The sequence below is a fragment of the Bombina bombina genome, chromosome 10 (assembly GCF_027579735.1).
Source record: "Bombina bombina isolate aBomBom1 chromosome 10, aBomBom1.pri, whole genome shotgun sequence".
Taxonomy (NCBI): Eukaryota; Metazoa; Chordata; class Amphibia; order Anura; family Bombinatoridae; genus Bombina; species Bombina bombina.
In genome coordinates, this window is record NC_069508.1 from 132,111,388 (window position 1) to 132,123,959 (window position 12,572).

Consider the following 12,572-nt stretch of genomic DNA (forward strand, 5'->3'; position numbering starts at 1 on the left):
TTTTTTACGTTGGCCCAGAGGGAGACCCGTAGTCTCATTGGCGCATGCACAGTTGCGCTGTTGGGGCCTTACGGTTTCCGGATGTGGCAGAGCGTTTTCACTTGGGGAAGTAACAGTAGCACTTAAGTAGGTGGTAAGTAATTTGTATGTCTGAGGATGGGCTTTGGCCCAAAAACATTAACTATATGCTTTGTACATAGTAAAATCTGCTTTGTATAAAACACCAGTGAGTGCTGGCTTTCTTTGAACTTTGTTTTATATATATATATATATATATATATATATATATATATATATATATATATATATATATATATATATATAAAAACAAAAACTATTTAAGAATGTATGTGCAACTTCAAACTGCAGAGCCTTTATGCCTTTAATCCAAAGTGTTTGTTTTTGATAAAAGTTTTACAATTCCTGCTGCTTTGCAGTATTCTGCGACAGAGAATCCCTGCTGCATATGTTGAATCTAATCTATAAGTATTGTAGAGGCTTTAATCTATTGCAGTCAGGGGTTTGTTTGTGACAGACTGGAGAATTTTTTGTTCTATCAATGTCTGAGATGTCTCTGCAGGTATACCATACTTTATTTGTTTCATGAAATGCTTTCAATTCTACCATTTATGAAAACTATACAATGCAGCTAAGTGATCCTTCACCAGGGTGCCAGCAAACACAAGCATGTCACAGTACACGCCTGAGTCTGACAGATAATTTGGGTCTGATGTGATCACTGAAAGAATATGAAAGATATAGTTTACAATGATTTATGAACTCCACATGGTAATGCAATCAACATTGTTAGTTGTTTCCGCAGATCAAGGCTGAATTGGCCTACTAGGACACCAGGAGATTTCCCGGTGGGCTGTAGCAGATGGGGCTTGCCAGCTTCAATTTAAGGGGGGTGTAGCCGTTTCACCCTTTTATTCCTCTTAGCTACACATATTAAGGTCACAAAGGGATTCCTTAAAACTTTTGTTTCCTAGACCTTCTACCATAGAAGCCCTCCTTTAAATGGTTTCTAGTGTCTAGTCAACAGAGAGATACACTGTCTTCTCCAGTTCACACTATTGAAAATAATTTCAAACTGTGAATGGGAGTCATAAATTAACTTGGTTGTTGGGTGCCTTTATAACAACAATCTGGTATATATATATATCTCTGATCTCTGATGAAGTGCATGTGAGCATGTGCGAAACGCATCAGATCTAGCACCCCTTGCACACCTGTGTTAGTGCTATACACCCCGTGTTTGAATAAACCACTTGGCATCTGAGTTTCCGGCTCCTCGTTTTTCTTCATGTATCCTATATATATATATTTATATATATATATATATATATATATATATATATATATTATTACAAACTAATTAAATTCTGAAAAAAATATTGAGGGGGGGTGAAGAAAACGGCCTGCACATTCTATAGGCTCAAAGGGAAAATATTGCTAGTCTTCATATTTTTCAGGCCTACTCCCCCCCCCCCCCATTCTGGTCCTGTTTCATCTTATTCTAAAGTTTAAAATAATATGACACATATGTTTTTTTTTCCCATTTATTTGTAATAATAATGTAACTTAAAAATCACAAGAAAAAAAATTATACCAATATAATATGTGATATAAAGTGCATATAAAAAACAATTAAAAGGAGGATACAATGTCCTATTTCATAAAGCCAATTATGGTCTTTTTTCTTTTTTCCTTTTTCTCTCAATCCATAACTCCATGTGATTAAGAGCTTTCTGGCAAAGCTCAAACCAATACAGCAGTGTTATGTTTGACATTTAACCAGCCGCACTCTTGACATATGTAGAAATTGTTTAATTATTAAAAACACATACAGACTCACCAAATAGAAGCACATCAGAGAATATACACAGGGTATAATAGTGTCCTATAAACCTCAAAAATAGGGTCCAAAACACCTCCTCAATACCCTGTAATCCTTCACAGTGCTGTTAAAAGAGTTCCAGTAGCTATATCCGACACGTGATTCACTTAAAGGGACAGTCTAGGCCAAAATAAACTTTCATGATTCAGATAGAGCATGTAATTTTAAACAATTTTCCAATTTACTTTTATCACCAATTTTGCTTTGTTCTCTTGGTATTCTTAGTTGAAAGCTTAACATAGGAGGTTCATATGCTAATTTCTTAGACCTTGAATCCCACCTCTTTCAGATTGCATTTTAACAGTTTTTCACCACTAGAGGGTGTTAGTTCACATATTTCATATAGATAACACTGTGCTCGTGCACGTGAAGTAATCTGTGAGCAGGCACTGATTGGCTAGACTGCAAGTCAGTCAAAAGAACTGAAAAAGGGGCAGTTTGCAGAGGCTTAGATACAAGATAATCACAGAAATTAAAAGTATATTATTATAACTGTGTTGGTTATGCATAACTGGGAAATAGGTAATAAAGGGATTATCTATCTTTTAAAACAATAAAAATTCTGGTGTAGACTGTCCCTTTAAAGCTTTTGCAAGAATCCTTGAAATATGTGACTTCTCTTTTTTTTCCAGATGTTACGAAGTTGTGTAAGGTGATTAGGTCAGTGCAGGATGTAATTGTTTTGCAATGGGATTTAAAAAAAATTTGGAAGAATGGGCTGGTGGATGGCAAATGAGATTTAATACTGGCAAATGTAAGGTTTTACATTTGGAATAAAAATATGCAGGCTATATTTAGTCAGCCAATGGTAAGAGACAAATGTGTGTAGCCACCAATCTCCAGTTAGCTCCCAGTAGTACATGTTCTTTTTTTTTTTTTACCAAAGAACAATTGAGAGAACAAGGTAACTTTGAAAACAGAAGTGAAGGTAAAAGTGTCTTAAAATTAAATGTTCTATCTGAATCATGGAAGTTTAATTTTAAGTTAGCAGTAAAGAAAATAAAAGGAAAACACTAGTTTCTGTCTTTAAAGGACCACAATAGTCCAAAATCACATGCTCTATTTTGTTAAAGCATGTAATTTTAAGACTAGCAACCCTACACTACTATGGGCTAGATAACAAGTGGCGCGCTATTGTTAGCGAGGGCCGCGATAACCAATATCGCATTTGTGCTAGTTTGCGCGCATATTACAATTTAAAAGTAAACGTGTTTGCTCAAGCGCAAACATACGGCTAGATTACGAGTTTTGCGGTAAGATGAAAAAGCAGCGTTTACAGGTCCTAAAGCTGCTTTTTCACTACTGCTGCTATTACGAGTTTTGCAGGTTTAGGGGCACTGCACACTTTCTTGGCCTTACCGCAAACCGACTTTCGTAAACCCTTTTTTCTATGGGACTTCCATAACGCTGGTTTTACGAGTCTGTCCTGGGAGGCCAAAAAGTGAGCGGTACACCCTCTACCAAGATTCCTAACGCATTTTAAAGTCAGTAGTTATGAGTTTTACACTACAACGCTGTAACATAAAACTCATAACTAAAGTGCTAAAAAGTACACTAACACCCATAAACTACCTATTGACCCCTAAACCGAGGCCCTCCCGCATTGCAAACACTATAATAAAATTTTTAACCCCTAATCTGCCGCTATGGACATAGCCGCCAATAGAATAAACATATTAACCACTAAACCGCAGCACTCCCGCCTCGCAAACACTAGTTAAATATTATTAACCCCTAATCTGCCCCCCCTAACATCCCCACAACATACATTATACTTATTAACCCCTAATATTCCGCTCCGGCCATCGACACAACTTACATTATATTTATTAACCCCTAATCTGCTGCCCCCAACATCACCAACCTAAATTTATTAACCCCTAATCTGCCGTTCCTAACGTCGCCACCACTATTCTAAATTTATTAACCCCTAAACCTAAGTCTAACCCTAACCCTAACACCCCCTAACGTAATTATAATTTAAATAAAATTACTATCATTAACTAAATTATTCCTATTTAAAACTAAATACTTATCTATAAAATAAACCCTAAGCTAGCTACACTATAACTAATAGTTACATTGTAGCTAGCTTAGGGTTTATTTTTATTTTACAGACAAGTTTGTATTTATTTTAACTAGGTAGAATAGTTACTAAATAGTTATTATCTATTTAATAACTACCTAGCTAAAATAAATACAAATTGACCGATAAAATAAAACCTAACCTAAGTTACAATAACACCTAACACTGCACTACAATTAAATAAATTAACTAAATTAAATACAATTAAATAAATTAAATTAAATTAGCTAAATCACAAAAAAACAGAAAATAAAAAACAAATTACAGATCTTTGAACTAATTACAGCTAATCTAATAGCCCTATCAAAAAAAAAACCAAAATAAAAAAAACCTTGCCTAAACTAAACTATCAATAGCCTTTCCTAACTAAAAAAACCTAAGCTCCCCATTGCCCTGAAAAGGGCATTTGGATGGGCATTGCCCTTAAAAGGGCATTAAGCTCTATTGCAGGCCCAAATCCCTAACCTAAAAAAATAAACCCACCCAATACACCCTTTAAAAAATCTTAACACTAACCCCCGAAGATTCACTTACCGGGAGAAGTCTTCATCCAAGCGGCAAGATGTCCTCAAGGAAGCCGGCAGATGTGGACCTCCAGACGGGCAGAAGTGGTCCTCCAGATGGGCAGAAGTCTTCAGCCAGATGGCATCTTCTATCTTCATCCTTCTGATGCGGTGCGGCTCCATCTTCAAGACATCTGGCGCAGAGCATCCTCTTCAAACGACGTCTTCTTTGGAATGAATATCACTTTAAGTGACGTCATCCAAGATGTAGTCCCTTAGATTCCGATTGGCTGATAGAATTCTATCAGCCAATCGGAATTAAGGTAGAAAAAATCCTATTGGCTGATGCAATCAGCCAATAGGATTGAGCTGGCATTCTATTGGCTGTTCCAATCAGCCAATCGGAATCTAAGAGACGCCATCTTGGATGACGTCACATAAAGTGATATTCATTCCGAAGAAGTCGTCGTTTGAAGAGGATGCTCCTCGCCGGATGTCTTGAAGATGGAGCGCTCCGCATCGGAAGGATGAAGATAGAAGATGCCATCTGGATGAAGACTGTCTGTAGGACCACTTCTGCCGGCTTCCTTGAGGACATCTTGCCGATTGGATGAAGACTTCTCCCGGTAAGTAAATCTTCGGGGGTTAGTGTTAGGATTTTTTTTTTTTTTTTTTTTTTTTTTTAAATATTTTTATTGAGGTTTTTAAATCAGGCATACAAATAATATTCAAACGCCTATTCCAATGCGACATTGAAAAAAGATAAAACCACTGTATATTTCACAGTCAAGAATAAGGAAGTAAAATTAACCATGCATCTAATACCATGCAATAATAAACAGAAAATGAAACGTGAAATAAATAATAAAAAGTAGTTGACATTACATTTGACGGCAGTAGCCTCAGGTGCCTGCATATTGATAGACCTTTCTAAGAGAGCTCAGGGGGCCACTCTTGGGCCCCAATGTTAAAATATGGTTTCACATAAGAAAGGTTTAATGTAGAGAAGAGACCTCTCTTGGGTTTCATGTAAACCTCAGTTTTATATTTTGATGGTCTTGTATCCCTATGAACATCTACTTTGTATAGTAAACTCTTGATAAATTAAAGGTAGGTAATAAGTAAAGTTGCTCTTAGCTATCAAAAATTTGCACTAAGCCCTGTAGATGGGGATTGATAGCAGTCTTATAGGGTTTACAGATTTTAATCGCGACTGCTAAAGTGATCTGCCCTAGTGACAGTGAAGGGACTGCAGATACAGTTTAAGTCAATAGGCTAGACACAGCATATATATAAAACAGTTTACGCAGAAGGGAACTGTGCAATAATCATAAGCTAAGTTAAGGCATATACTTAATGAGGCCAGATATATGATATATAATATATATGGGGAGGCTCGCCTAGGTCCAGTAAACTACTGTCAGTCAGGCTTGTCTCACTGATGCTTTCAATAGGGAGGCCTGCACAAAACACAGCAGCTCTATATGACAATGTACTTATTTGATATACACTCATATTTGCCCTTGTTGACTCCATCACCTGCGCTGGAGTTTATAGTGTATGGAGAGTCTCTGGAAGAAACTAATGGCTATATGAGAGATTTCAGAGCCAGAGATATAAGCTAGGAGGAAATGGCAGGGGATAACACACAGTAATTACCAGTGAATCTGCAACAGAGCTGGAGCATATTAGGGGTCAAGAAGTATAGCTCAGAAGTAGATAGGTAAATGAACAATATGTACCACATAATAGCATTATAGACTGGGGGGCCCCATTGACATTAACAAGCATAGGTAATACAGTCCATAGCATATATAAATTTTGTATAAATCGGCACCCTCCACACAGCCTAACAAACAAAGTATTAAGGTGTAGTAACTGCTGGAGTAACTATTATTTCAATGCTACTATCATAATAGTATTATGTAAAACGATTTGATTCCCACAATTATACAAACGTTCATTATCATAGTAAGTTGCGTCATCAGTTTATAGTGACCGCCGAGCTTAGTGGACAGGCTGGGGAGTCCCCAATAAACAAAAGTTAGGAAAGTGATGGTGTTAGCATTGTTCTCCAGAGTTACCCATAACAGAAACATCAAAGTGGGCAAGCGTTGGACAGTTAAAGGTTCATCATGCCTGCCATATCAAGGCATGTGCGACTGCTAAACTTTGAGACGAGGAATGACTCATAATGTAGCTACGACAGCAGTTATGCAGGCTTGCCCTGTAACTAAACATATCACTAAATGCAGGTTACATACTGGGAAAATAAAAGCTTAGGTGATAGATGAAAAGGTTATTACACCCTGAAAGATTTTAAGCCAGGGAGGTTAGAGTTTAATGTCCGGACCTCAGACCCATATGCATAGAAAAAGTTGCGGTAATTCTGTGAGTCATTTAATAGGTCTAAAAGAGCTGTTGCACCCTAGCACTCAGGGAACAAAAATAAGAACTATTAGTTAATGCGTCCCACATATAAATAAGGTCTAATGATAAGGTAACTTGCTTATAAGCAACCACCATCGTATCTTTATTACCATACAGCAGCTGAGGGAGAGAAAGCTGCCTAGCCTACTCCAGCTCTAAGGAACACCAATATAGGCCCATATTGATGGTCTGTCACCTGCCATATGTCCCCGCTAGTAACAGATCTGAGCGCGCTGTCAGCTCCACCAGGGTCCCAGTTCTCTTGTGCCAGAGTAGTGAAAATTACGGCATAAAACTTCTCCAGATCGTGGTCGGGCTTAGTGGTGGTCAGTTCTCTGTCGTCAGGCAAAGCTGCTGTGTAATTGGCTCCATTGAAGTTGATGAGTGCTCCCGCATCATAATCAGATCCCAGCATGGTTGTCTGCATCTGTGCCCGGGAAGTCGAGAGCACATAAGGTGGTATGCGTTGGGGCTCCAGAGCGCCGCAATCTTCCTCTTGACTGCCGAGAAAAAGGTTCTGGGGAACCTCTGAAGGAAGAGTGGAGTCAAGGTTACCGACTTCCGACCGATAAGTCTCTGTAGAAGGCTCTTGGGACGCGGTGAGTAGAGTACTGATTTTGAAGCTCTCGTTATGATCTCTGATATCAAATACAGCACCGTGTTCACTCCGGAGCCTGGAGTCGGAGTGTGTAGCAGCTGTTACTTCTAGGCAGCTGTTTTGCTCGTGACTTATTTTCTCACCCGATGTAAATGCAGTTTCTGGTGGCTTTGAGGCAGTTGGTATAGATTTAGGAGTGCATACACTACCCCAGTCTCTAGCCAGATGATTGGAGATGCATTTAAGTTGGTCTTCTAATAATCCAGCAATGATAGCTATGAGGGGTTCGTCTCCAGTATCCATCCTGAGTCTATATACGGTTAGCTTGCTCTTTCTCACTTAGTGTCTGGTGAACTATAAGATAGCTTGCTTCATGAAGTGCTGACCGCGCAACAGTGGCGCGGCTATGTTGAGGACAGATGAGGCTTCAGAGATAAGGGAAGGCCTCAGAGTAATAAGTCCGGTACTGAGGGCTAAACAACCACACCACTGTCCAAAACCCTATCTTTTGGGTCAGGGTGTCTTCAGTCGGGCTTCTCCACCAACTTAAATGTCCTTTTACCAATATTTCAGTAAAAATCTGGAAAAAAGTGATAGGTAACCCAGGAGCTGAAGCTCAGTGCGACCAGTAAGATGGCCGCCGCCCGGAAGTCCCCCGTGTTAGGACTTTTTTAAGGGTGTATTGGGTGGGTTTATTTTTTAGGTTAGGGTTTTGGGCCTGCAATAGAGCTAAATGCCCTTTTAAGGGCAATGCCCATCCAAATGCCCTTTTCAGGGCAACGGGGAGCTTAGGTTTTTTTAGTTAAGCTTTTATTTGGGGGGTTGGTTGTGTGGGTGGTGGGTTTTACTGTTGGGGGTGTTGTTTGTATTTTTTTTTTGCCCCGCAAAAGACCCTTTTAGAGGCTATTGATAGTTTAGTTTAGGCTAGGGTTTTTTATTTTGGGGGGCTTTTTTTTATTTTGATAGGGCTATTAGATTAGGTGTAATTAGTTTAAAGATCTGTAATTTGTTTTTTTATTTTCTGTAATTTAGTGTTTTTTTTGTGTGATTTAGCTAATTTAATTTAATTTATTTAATTGTATTTAATTTAGTTCATTTTTTTAATTGTAGTGTTAGGTGTTATTATAACTTAGGTTAGGTTTTATTTTACAGGTAAATGTGTATTTATTTTAGCTAGGTAGTTATTAAATAGTTAATAACTATTTAGTAACTATTCTACCTAGTTAAAATAAATACAAACTTGCCTGTAAAATAAAAATAAACCCTAAGATAGCTACAATGTAACTATTAGTTATATTGTAGCTAACGTAGGGTTTATTTTATAGGTAAGTATTTAGTTTTAAATAGGAATAATTTAGTTAATGATAGTAATTTTATTTTGATTTATTTAAATTATATTTAAGTTAGAGGGTGTTAGGGTTAGACTTAGATTTAGGGGTTAATACATTTAATATAGTGGCGGCGACATTAGGGGCGGCAGATTAGGGGTTAATAAGTGTAGATAGGTTGCGGCGATGTTAGGGGCAGCAGATTAGGGGTTAATAAATATAATTTAGGTGTCGGTGATGTTGGGGGCAGCAGATTAGGGGTTCATAACTATAATGTCGGTGGCGGCGGTGTCCGGAGCGGCAGATTAGGGGTTAATAAGAATAATGTAGGTGTCGGCGATGTCGGGAGCGGCAGATTATGGGTTAATAAGTGAAAGATTAGGGGTGTTTAGACTAGGGGTTCATGTTAGGGTGTAACCATAAAATGTGTTTCCCCATAGGAATCAATGGAGCTGCGTTACTGAGATTTACGCTGCTTTTTTGCAGGTGTTAGACTTTTTCTCAGCTGGCTCTCCCCATTGATGTCTATGGGGAAATTGTGCACAAGCACGTACGATCAGCTCACCGCTGATTTAAGAAGCGCTGGTATTGGAGTGCGGTATGGAGCACAATTTTGCTCTACGCTCACTTCTTGCCTTTTAACGCCGGGTTTGTAAAAACCCATAATACCAGCGCTGCAGGTAAGTGAGCGGTGAGAAAAAAACTGCTTGTTAGCACCGCACAGCTCATAACACAAAACTCGTAATCTGGCTGTAAATTTGCATGTGTTAAGTTAGCGAGAGTGACGACCTAGAGTTAAAAAAGAGTGCACCAAACACAACATACATTAAAATAAAGTGTTACAATCATATATACACTATCTGCTAAAAATAATTATTCATATTTTACATTCCAATGTTCTTCACATAAAGGAAAATGTTCTTTTAATTTTTAAATATATATTTCTATTTATATCTGATGTTTTTTTTTGTAATATATATATATATATATATATATAAAAATATACAGGTATAGATATATATACAAAAAATCATCAGATATATATAGAAATATGTATTTAAAAATAAAAGGAACATATTCTTCTATGTAAGAACATTGGAATGTAAAATATGAATAGCTACCTTTGGGTTTATCGTTGTAGGTCTAATGTGCTGTTGGGTTAGCGCACAAGGGAAAAGTGTTAGTTTTTTTTAAAAGCGTGCTCCATTAAAGTCCATGGGGTAAATGTGTTATCGAGGTTGCGATATCTGACGTTCGCATGTGTCAGGTTTTGCTCGTGCGCAAACAATTAACTTGTAAAAGTTTACTTCCAAAGGTCCTTACACACGTGCGAAAACGCTAAATAGTTAGCCACTTGTAAACTGGTCCTATATATTTAACGCCAGCAAATGTGGTTTGTTTCATTATGTTTTTAAACGTTCATATTTTTCAAAGTATATTTTTGATTTTTTTTTTCACTAATTGATTGAGAAAACCTTGTGTTCTGATGTAGCACGATTTTAATCTAAAATTGAGAAAAACACTGTAGGAAACGAATTTCCATAAAAAGAAAGTGGCTGTAACTTATCTTCTAAAATGTGATTGTAACAGATCTCATAGTGTAAATTGAAAAGCTGCCAAGTGACAAGGTTTAAAATATCTCCATATGTTCCAAACCGCACTGTACAGAACACAGATTGTGTTTGACAAATTTCAATTATTGTAAGAAGATGGTTCTAGATAATGTAAATTGCAACTTTTTTATAAACTTTTTTAAAACTTTTGTAATCTGGCCCTTAATATATATATATATATATATATATATATAAATAAAAAAATAACTCATGTAATTCATTATCAAATCTAGACAGGCCCAGAGGCTTGTTATCCCACAGAAAAACTCTGAATTACATTGTTTCCAATGCAGCAAAGGATTCTGGGTAAGATATGCAAATTAAGTACACAATGACACACCTTTTTACTTCAGTCTGCTTTTCACCAGGTTCCCTTTACGCCAAAGTATTGCTGTTCACACAGCTTATAAACTTAGCTATAGTTAGTGCAGTGATTCATAACCATCCCAGGACAGACTGTTTTGTAGCTTTTACCACTCATCAGCTGGGAGAAGGTTAGAATCACTGCTGGGTGAAGTTGATTCCAGGCAGAATACAACAACATTTTAAATTAGGGGGAGATAAAAGGCGAGTTTAAAATCCTCCACTACGCACAAAATATAGAAAAAATAACTCATTGTGTAGTTCATTAACAAATCTAGACAGGCCCAGAGGCTTGTTTTCCCACGGAAAACCTCTGAATTACATTGTTTCCAATGCAGCAAAGGATTCTGGGTAAGATATGCAAATTAAGTACACATAGAGCACCTGTGGAGAGATCTCAAAACTATCCTGGGATGGTTATGAATCACTGTACTAACCCTAGCTAAGTTTATAAGCTGTGTGAACAGCGATACTTTGGCGTAAAGGGAACCTGCTGAAAAGCAGACTGAAGTAAAAAGGTGTGTCATTGTGTACTTAATTTGCATATCTTACCCAAAATCCTTTGCTGCAATGGAAACAATGTAATTTAGAGGTTTTCTGTGGGAAAACAAGCCTCTGGGCCTGTCTAGATTTGTTAATGAACTACACAATGAGTTATTTTTTCTATATTTTGTGCGTAGTGGAGGATTTTAAACTCGCCTTTTATCTCCCCCTAATTTAAAATGTTGTTGTATTCTGCCTGGAATCAACTTCACCCAGCAATGATTCTAACTTCCCAGCTGATGAGTGGTAAAAGCCACAAAACAGTCTGTCCTGGGATGGTTATGAATCACTGCACTAACTATAGCTAAGTTTATAAGCTGTGTGAACAGCAATACTTTGGCGTAAAGGGAACCTGGTGAAAAGCAGACTGAAGTAAAAAGGTGTGTCATTGTGTACTTAATTTGCATAGCTTACCCAGAATCCTTTGCTACATTGGAAACAATGTAATTCAGAGGTTGTCTGTGGGAAAACAAGCCTCTGGGCCTGTCTAGATTTGTTAACCCTTTCGTGACAGGGTTAAAGTGTCTACATCGGAACACCTGTTCCGATGTAGACAAATTGAAACTACGCAATCGTGCATACGATCGCGAGATTTCAATTATTGGATCGCATCTGGGGGGCGTCCCTACAACCCTAGGAACGCCCTCCAGACCGCGATCAAGTCCTTGAAGCGCAGAAGGCTTCAGGACAGCCGTTTGATATGACGTTCTATTCCGTCATAACGGCTTTAAAGCCCAGTGTAAATATGACGGAATAGAACGGCATAACGGCGTTAAAAGGTTAATGAAATACACACTGAGTTATTTTTATTTTTTCTATATTTTGTGCGTAGTGGAGGATTTAAAACTCGCCTTTTATCTCCCCCTAATTTAAAATGTTGTTGTATTCTGCCTGGAATCAACTTCACCCAGCAGTGATTCTAACCTTCTCCCAGCTGATGGGAAAAAAAAGCAAAATTTGACACATTCCACGCAATACTCCAAAAATGGACTGGACAAAATTATTGGCACCTTCAATTTAATATTTGATAGCACAGCCCTTGGAAAAAATAACTGAAATAAATTGCTTCCTGTATCCATCAATGAGTTTCTTACACCTCTCTACTAGAATTTTGGACTACTCTTCTTTCGCCAACTGCTCCATGTTGCTCTGATTGGAAGAGGTTCCTTTTCCCAACTGCAGTTTTGAGATCTCTCCACAGGTGCTCT

The 12,572-nt window shown here is 37.8% G+C and overlaps 1 protein-coding gene across 1 annotated transcript in view; it reads right to left on the bottom strand.

The window, feature by feature from the left end:
- The window catches only part of AK5 (adenylate kinase 5), an 809,863-nt gene that overhangs the window by 60,258 nt on the left and 737,033 nt on the right, over positions 1 to 12,572 (bottom strand). The window contains exon 14 of the mRNA XM_053693336.1: positions 3,756 to 3,764. Within this exon, the coding sequence (XP_053549311.1) occupies positions 3,756 to 3,764 (9 nt within the window). The remainder of the gene's footprint in view (positions 1 to 3,755; positions 3,765 to 12,572) is intronic.